At 29.9% G+C, this 9,355-nt stretch overlaps 1 protein-coding gene across 1 annotated transcript; it reads right to left on the bottom strand.

Annotated features, from left to right (window-relative positions):
* Nucleotides 1–3,333: 3,333 nt before the first annotated feature.
* LOC21387113 (sodium transporter HKT1) lies at nucleotides 3,334–7,690 on the bottom strand. The gene is made up of 3 exons (XM_010108739.2): nucleotides 6,582–7,690; nucleotides 3,640–3,861; nucleotides 3,334–3,532 (listed from the first exon to the last, which is right to left on the bottom strand). The coding sequence occupies exons 1-3, from the start codon at nucleotides 7,514–7,516 to the stop codon at nucleotides 3,334–3,336; spliced, it is 1,356 nt and encodes a 451-aa protein (XP_010107041.2). The 5' UTR covers nucleotides 7,517–7,690.
* Between the last annotated feature and the right edge of the window lie 1,665 nt (nucleotides 7,691–9,355).

Below are 9,355 nucleotides of genomic sequence, written 5' to 3'. Positions count from 1 at the left end.
AAATAGATTATTACATCCAGATTGAAATATTAGTGAATCAAACTTAGTGACGGGATTTGTTAAAAAAAAAAATTACTTGAAAACCCTTTATTAAGGAACTATTTTGAGACTAAATTTTGAGTAGAATCCACTTCATGTTAGTGACATGATTAATTTGTATTTATGTTCTCCGTTGTGAGGAGATTGAAATGAAAATATTAATATGTTGAAATGGTGAATAAGCGAATGAAAAATCCATTTTCAAAGTGCGCATGATCCCCGTAAGTTAAAAAACTAAAGAAAAACTCGATGAAGTTACAAAATTAATGTAATGTTCTTTGTCTCACATTGAAAAGAAACGAAACTATTATCCCTCTAAACCCTATAAAAGGGCCCTCGCTCCTCAATTACATTAGGATAATTTTTAAAAATACCTCTTGAAATTGAGCTCATTTTTATTTCTATCTTGAACATTAGTCCATATGTTTCTACCTTTTAAATTATTACTAGTTAATGGATAGAGATTTTTAAAAACGATACTTTTAGTGAGTCAGATAATTAAAGAGGTAAAATCTGTCATTTTCTCATTACGTACATTAGTTTGACAAATAATTGTCTTGATGAGAGTTGAGACGAAATACAACAATACGTTTTCAAAATTCTCTTTTATAGGTCACCGGAAGAAACATTGCTTCCAAAATAATTTCAATAATTATAGTTTTGGAACGACTGTAACTAGAAATTATAATCAGAATGAGAACGTGAGTTAGAAAAGAACCGAAAACAAAAACAAACGGATAACATATAATTTTTTTGTAGAATTCCAAGTGTATCACTAGTATTCGATTGTTAGCAACAGACGCAATAATTACATCACTTGTTGGCCATACTCAACGATGAAAATTTAGCCGAAATTTTTAAAATTACAACCCAAAAGTTTTGAGGGATCAAAATTTTTCCACTAAAAAATATCGGTAAAAATACATCAATATCGGTAAGTATATCGTGTAATTTCGGTAAGAAGTTTAGGAAATTTTGGGAAAAGTTTGGAAAACTTCAGAAAATTTTCGGTTCAAAGAAAATTTCAAACATTTTATTTCTTTTCTTTTTAATATAGCGAGAATGAATTAACAAACCTATATGTGACATGTTCATAACTATATTTAACATTATTTAAATAACATGTCATAGTACAAATATTGTTTGAATTAAAATGTGCTCTAACTACATTTGAACCTCATAGAACTTCCTTTTGATATTGAAAAATCTAATATGTTTAAAGTTTTTCATGTAAAACTTGTTTATTTATGTTTAATATTTATACTATCATTAAGTATTAGAAATATGTTTTTTTATGTAAATTTTCGCAATTCCCATAATTTTTTCTAATATTTCTACTGCTATTGATTATTTCTCAAAAATTTTCATAAAATTAGAATATCAATACCATACTGGTGGGGCTGCAACAAATTAAGTAGAGCCACTTGTATGGCACAAAAATTTTAAAATTTTTATATTTAATACAATGTCAATTGCATCCTATTGCAATAAGAAGAATTGTTGTAATAGAACATTATAACTAATGATTTTAATTTTTCCTTAAATTTTTAATTTTTCGCCGACTGAAAAAGTTTATATTGCCCGAAAGTTAACAAATGATAGATCACCTTAATATGGTCTCTCATATATCTCCACATGCGTAATTATGAAGCTATTTCCTGTGATCACAAATTGAATGATTTATTGCTTGTATGAGATTCTTACTTTATAGTCTTTTGGAACCTCGTGATGAAATTCAATTTTCACGTGTGTATATATATATATATATATATATATATATATATATATATTTTATATGGTGGGGTCAAAGGAACATATGCTAAATGTGTATAGTCTAATATTTGTGAAGTCACTAGTAATGACTATTCATCTTCGATCTCCACAAATCTCTAACGAGTGAATCAGAATCTTGAATACTATAGGATACATATATACAAGTACACTATTAATGACTCAAATTACTTGTTTAATTGTAGTGTTCAAAATAATGTCTAAATTTATTATTTGTGTTACGTTATTTAAAAGATTTAAAATGCTTTTTAATCGAGTCCATTTAATGACGCATCATAATGTGATTCGTTAAATACTAGTTGAAATATAAAAAATTAGATAAATAATCTGAATCTAACAACGATCAATGAAAAAAAGTATAGGAATATCATTGAATAAAATGTATAAATTGTTGTAACTGTTAGAAAAGATTCCATGACCATTAACTCCAAGAGAAAGTTTATGTGTGTATATTTATATATATTAGTAAAAAAACACGCTCTCCGCATGATAAAACTTGTTAAAAAAACACAGAAAGAAAGGACAACCAGAAAAAAGTCAAGTAAGAGGTAGGAAAAAAAAACCTAAAAAGTAAAGAAAGGCTAAACTAGGATATTGTGAGACTGAGATGTGATCAAGTCATAAATTATCATCTAGGATTTCTATTGTTGTGAGGTTGGAAGGCGATCAACATTTGATTTTTAATTTAAGGGCTAAACTTAATGAGTGTATGAGTACACGAGTTAGAAAGGAATACTGATTCGGGTATTTATGCATATGACTTCGTTTGATGTTCAGAAGAGGTTACGAGGTTAGATTAAGTTCCTTGATTAATGAATTGAGTAGAATTACCTAGCAATGGTTTGATAGGATGAACATAGGAATGATAAGGTGAAGTTAAGTCCCTAGTATATTTGTGCATAGAAGTTTCCATATTTTATTTTGTTTTTGTATTTATATTTGTTCTAGTTTTATTTTTATTTCATTGAGTTCGGGTGTCTAGATAAAGTTGAGTTACAATAATCGTGGTACTTAGCGACAATTTAATACACAATCCTTATAGAGACAATACCCACTTATCTTATACTATCAAAACTTGACAACGTACGCTTGCGGACGAATAAAGACGCTCTATTTTAGTTGTGGCAACCTTCTTATATAATGGGGCGCAGGGGCCTACTACATGTTATTCTCTCTTTGATGGTGGGACTCTTGTCAAGAAACATGTTATTCTCCACATTGCCAAGTTTTCCCATAATAAAATACCTTTTCTATAAAGTGCATGTAATTAATCTCTTAATTAGTACTTTTTTAGAAATTTGAGACTTGGGTCCTTGTACGTTGAACCATGGAAGCTCGCGTCATCACATTGTATAATTATATGAACAAAATGTAAAAAGTGAAAGACATATATATATATATATATTTATATATATACACACACACTACTCAAAGTCTATGTGGTACAATAAGACTGATCAATACATGAACATGATAAGGTCTTAAAACCACATAATTTATCGGTTAAGACAGTTTCCAAGCTTTTCCTCCTTTCATACTGTATTTCTTTAGTCTTCCAAAAAACATCACGACAATTAGGATAAACTTTCCCATAGAGCTCCACCTCCCCGCAAACCCATACCACTTGTCTATACAATCACCGTCTTGATTTAATCTTCTTTTACAGCTATAGCCCGTTGAGAAGCCAACATTACCATATGCACTGCAAATTTAAAACAAATAATTGATTTAGGATTAAAATACGAAATAAAATATGATTTATAATTAAAAGTTAAGTAATTATAAACTATAAGTGACGAAGAGATTGACCTTGTTACTTCTATGATGATGTTCAAGACGTTGAAGTTGACGAGATCATTTTTCATCTTTTCTCTTTCTGTTATGCAAATTAGAATTACAAAGACCGCCAGGTAAGATATAGTTGACAATGTGAAATACTCCAATAATCCTTTTTTCCCACTAATATCGCTATTTGTTGAAACCTTATTTTCATCCTTCACTGGTAGGAATGAAGTATATGGTGGGAGATACCTAAAAAAAGTTCGAAATATTGACTGTTAGGTATTACATAATTTAGACAATTTATTTGATTTTATAAGAGTTCAAAACAAGTTCAAATTTTCATTCTACGTTTATAACGAATTTTAAAATCTAAGCACAAAATCAAATAAAATTAATTCAAATACATAACATAACTCTTTATGCATAGGATACCAGAACGTGCCCACTACTAGCTATAGTGTGTAAGAGACATGAAAGCGGTCGCACTACTAGCCAATTACTGATGAATATTTTTAGAGACCACAAAATAATTTGTGTTAATATGTGCGTGTGTGTGTCTATATATGTGTGTGTGTGAGAGAGAGAGAGAGAGAGTCTATAGTTGGTCTTTAGGCATTGTCTCTCACAGACACAATGTCATTGACTTTCTAGTGGGGTTAAAAGAACAAATACTCCATTGGAAAAAAAGAAAGAAAGAAAGAAAGAACAAATACCAACTCTAATCTAATCTTAATTTCTTGGTGAAATATCCTGGGTTTGATCTATAGATATGATTCTCAAGGATATTGTCAAAATTTTAAAGAATCAGAATAATGAACTTTTTATGCTGCATACCCATAACGCCCGAACCAAATACCAAATTTGTTGCAAATCCATGTAGAGATGTAAGGGCAATCATTTTTTTGTTGAAATATGGGGAATTTTAAAAAATATCATCAATAAAGTAATATTATTTTATTTATGCTATTATTATTAAATTTATCTTATTTCACTAATAATTTATAGGTTATTTTTTATAACTTGCAGGTTATTTTTTATAACCTGCATGTCATCTTTTGTAACCTGCAGGTCATCTTTTAAAAACCGTAATGATATTAAAATTTTGTGTAATCGCATAAATAATAAAGTTAGAAAAAATAATGGTTAAACTTGAAAGTTTCTCTTACTATTAGTGTTTCGCATAAATAATAAGTTTGGTTATTGGTACGCTTAATGCTTGTGCTCTCACACGATTATTTTGACTGAATCTGTCTTTAAGATAGAGTTTTAAATGATTTGTAGGTGTGATTGTTCCTTTACACGATTATAGGAGTCTTCCTTTTCTTATGGAAACCCAACATGCGGAATCAGAACATTGAATAACAATTATAATTGGAATTTTATCATTACATTTGATTTGTAGTGTCCTTGTCTCATCTTAAATCGTATTTTGGTGTATAGTTAGCCAAGTGCTACTATATCATATGAGGATTTTCTCCACTCATATTATCATATTGATACACACACACACACACATATATATATAGGGCCTAAAGAGTATAGCATTTTTGCGCACTCATGCCCAATATGTGATCTCTTAAACTTTATAATATATTGCATCTTGTAATGCGTCACTAAACCATTAAAGTATTCGCAACATTAGCTTTTTATATTTTGTTTCTTAAGATCTAGTTATCCTGATATTATAGAATAAATAAAAAAAGAACTAGTTCGCTTATTACGTTTATTGTAACATATAAACACATATATATACAAGTATATATGTGCATTTATTTTAGGGTTATTGACATTGTTAGTCCCTGTATCATGTTCATGTATGTTCTATCACTTTAGTTTTTGACTTTTAATTGTAAAAAATTACACTCTAAATTTTTAAATATTGACCACTTTAGTCCTTGCACACTAAAATTGACGATGAATTTATTAAATTTCAAATAGATTATCACGTTATGAATGAATAACAACTGAAATATTTCACATAAATAGCTATAATTAAATGCTAAACTTTCGCTTCATCGTTATTACACTTTATTAAAAAACTAGAACAATTTTCATATAATTAAGCAACTATTTTAGTAAAAATTTTAGTTACTATGGGTCTGGTATGTGATTTTTTTTTAAAAAGAAAATTTAAAAGTCATCTGTCAATTTTAATTGTAGGGACAAAAAGTGGTAAAAAGATCAGAAATTCAGAGAATATTTTGTCAAATTAAAAGTTCAGATTAAAGGTTTAAAGTCACAGAGTGCATATAATTGAAGGACTAATATGGTTAGTTGCCCTTTATTTGTATCTAGATTTTTCACTATTCTTTCGAATTATTGTTCATGATGAAATTGTATACTTTTGTGAAGCTTACAAAATTCAACACGTAATCATTGAAAATATATTAATGACATCTTTTCATAGGTCATAACAATAATTTTTCAAGAATTTTTTTTCACCGGTGTCATTTAAATCATATGATTTTACGAAAGAAAACACTCGACAACATTTGAAAGAAGCCACAAAAAATTCAGCCCCAAAATCATCACACATTGTTTATCATCTGTTAAGTTGTAATATGATTTTTTTTTTCTCTGAAGCAGTAATATGATTATACACAAGGTGTGTCGTCTTGTAGAATATACCAAATATCTTTATTTTTGTATTTTATCACAAATCCTACTAAATTTAAAAATCTATGTATCGGTGGATATGATTGTTGTTTTAAATGTAAGATCTTGATTCGAAAGATATAGATCTTGATTCGAAAAATATTATATATATTGAATAGTTAACAAAAAAATTATGACAATTGATGAAATTAGATTATTATCACACCACATCATTAGATTTTTATATTTGATTGGTAACTAAATATGAAAGCACGACCATTGATCATATATATATAGATGTTTATAAATACGTAAGAACTGGGAAAAAGAAAATTGCGTAAAATAAATTAGAAATCAGAGATAAAATTACTTACATCATGATGACAAAGAGCACCAAGATGGCAGAAGAAATGGTAGAGATATCAACAACAAATTCACCAGTGTGCCTTGAATTGACAACCTCAAACAGTGAAGCCACAAATCTCTGATACCAATTCATTCCATCCATGGCGTCCGAATTCCACTCCATAGCACAAAATAGAACAAATTGGACAAATATGAACCCTAAAACAGTTAGAGCAAGAAAAGCTGAATGGACACCAGACAGCAAGTGATCATATCCCATTTCTCTATGATTTCTAAGCAAGAAACTGAACTCGCTTTTCCGAGTTATTCGCTCCAAAACCCGGATGGTACATCGAAGAAAAACTGGGTACAAGGTGTTGCCAAGGAGGATTTGAGGAATGAGGAGTAGTAGAAGGCCTGAGTTGTCCTTGAAAACAATCATGTTTTCATTTGTAGGGACAAAACCACAATTGGCAAAGGTGGAAACAGTTGTGAAGACCGAAAAGGTTGGTGTTTTGATGCCTTTGGTTTTTAGTACTTGTCTTGCTGAAGAGAATATTGTCACATACATAAAGATTAATATAGAACCAACTATATGGACCACCAAGAAATACCCCAAAACCACATGACCTAAGTACCTTCTAGAGTTGTACTTTAGGTATTGTGTGTTGACATCCGAACCGGGTTTTTTCCCGTTTTCGGTGTCAAGATGATCGGGATGAGGAACCACCGTTAGCTCGTGATCGATTTGATCTGGCGCCGTCGTAGGTGGGAGGTGTTTGGAGAGTTTGAGCCTTGCGAGTTGAATCTCGAGGAAGGAAGTGAAGACTTCCCCACCCAATACCATCAAGATTGTGAGGATTACGAGCTGGGAATTGGAAAAAACCTCCATTTCAACGGTTGACATGCTTGAGACAGTGGCGGCAGACACAGAAGTGAAGAAAACATCCAATTGTTTGGGCATGAAAGTTGAGGCATTAGTAGTACTATTAGTGTTACTACTACTTGTACTACTAATTATATTTCTTGGCTTTGAAAATACACTCAAAGACAAATGTCCAACTAAAGATAAGGTCAGAAAATAGCTAAGCTTAAGGAAGAAACGTTGATTGGAACAAAAGAGTAACAAGGGGCGAAATAATGTGGTCAATAAGGGACCAAGTTTCCTACTAAAAGAAGCAAAGTTGGTTATCCTCATCCTATTGGGACTTATGATTGTCCTTATGGACAGGGTTCTAGATTTGGGTTGTAGTTGATTGTGTTTGGCGACTTCTATAAGGAAGAGCACTATATATACAGGGATGATTTTTTTTTTTTTTTTTTTTTTTTTTTGTTTTAAAAAAATTTTTTTATTTTTTTACACGTAAATTAACAAATATCTCTGCTAAAAAAGGGGTTTTTTTTTTTTTTTTTTTTTTTTTTTTTTTTCGGTTTAGAATATACTGTTCAATTTTGTCACGAGTAATGTAATACATAATTTTAGTGGGAGTTCACTATTCCGTTCCATTATACATATATATAGTATTATTCTTGCTTGATGAAGACAGTTGTTTTGTCATTCAATGGACAATGCGAAGCCATGATACTAGGCAAGACTCATCATATAAAAGAAAAAAAAAATGCGATAAGAATTTGATAGTGTAGCATCAATATTATTCTGATAAAACCATAGAAACATATACATTCGCACGTTTCTCTCATGTCCTTGGAGATTTTATGATTCATGTATTATTACTCCTCTAACAGGCTAAGGACTAAGGAGTGTACTCCAAAATTCTAGCTGAGAAGGGGAAAAAAGTGTATTTCAAACAAAAGAAAAGGAAAAAAATTCACAAATAAAAAAAATTTGAATTCAAACGTTTTTACTAAAGTGTTTTATCTCATAAAAATTTAAATTTAATTTTTTACTATTATGTTCTCTTTCACATAAAATTCATTTTTAAACACATGTTCTCACCTCAATTTATGAAAAGAACATACTTAAATCTAACTTCGAATTCCAAGATTTCCTTTAAACTTCACCAACCGAGGGAGTGATAATGTTCTTGAGAGCCGTTGTGCAGGTGAGTGTTTTGCGCACTTATCAGATCATGTATGATATATATATGAATGAATTTTTAATGATTACGTTTTTATCGGCAGTTACTATTATATATGAAATTTTAATTATATGACGTGATAAGAATTCAGTTTTATTAATTATTATTAATTTTTTCAGTCAACTATTTAATTTATTACAACTGTTGAATCAATATCTCACAGTCAAAATAATGATACTTATTAATGGATAAATAATGCGTAATCATTAAAACAACGCCAATATATATATATATATATATATATATAGAGTATGTATATGCATATATCCGTTAAACTTCACTAACAGAGGGATTGGTATGTATGAGAGCCGCAGGGATTACATAGACACACACACACACACACACACACACACACACACACACACATATATATATATATATAATGACCATTTGTAGTTGTCTGGGATAAAGCATTGTACGTCAGCTAATCACATTAATTTGAGGTCCCTCAAATCCATTATTAGAGAGAGAGAGTGTGTATATATATATATATATATATATATATATGTATTCTGGTTTGTTGACTGTTAAGATAGACATATATAAAACTTGTCTAGAAGATATATAATATTGCCTCGGAGACTTGTTAAATATTAGAGCAATAAGGTAGTGGTATATAGATCCAATTAATGGACGACGATGGGTGGAAAAAAAGAAAATTTAGGAAGGGACAACGAAATCAAGAGAGAAAACTATATATATAT

The sequence above is a fragment of the Morus notabilis genome, unplaced genomic scaffold, assembly GCF_000414095.1.
Source record: "Morus notabilis unplaced genomic scaffold, ASM41409v2 Scaffold367, whole genome shotgun sequence".
Classification (NCBI taxonomy): Eukaryota; Viridiplantae; Streptophyta; class Magnoliopsida; order Rosales; family Moraceae; genus Morus; species Morus notabilis.
Note: the sequence above shows the minus strand (reverse complement) of the source record. Positions and strands in the feature narration are given on the sequence as shown.

Excerpts from the sequence above, each read along its gene's own strand:
- LOC21387113 (XM_010108739.2), bottom strand. The coding sequence starts at position 7,516 with ATGCCCAAACAATTGGATGTTTTCTTCACTTCTGTGTCTGCCGCCACT. Across the intron at positions 3,862-6,581 it reads GTGCTCTTTGTCATCATGAT|GTATCTCCCACCATATACTT; the intron begins GTAAGTAATTTT and ends AACTTTTTTTAG. Across the intron at positions 3,533-3,639 it reads ATCATCATAGAAGTAACAAG|TGCATATGGTAATGTTGGCT; the intron begins GTCAATCTCTTC and ends TTAAATTTGCAG.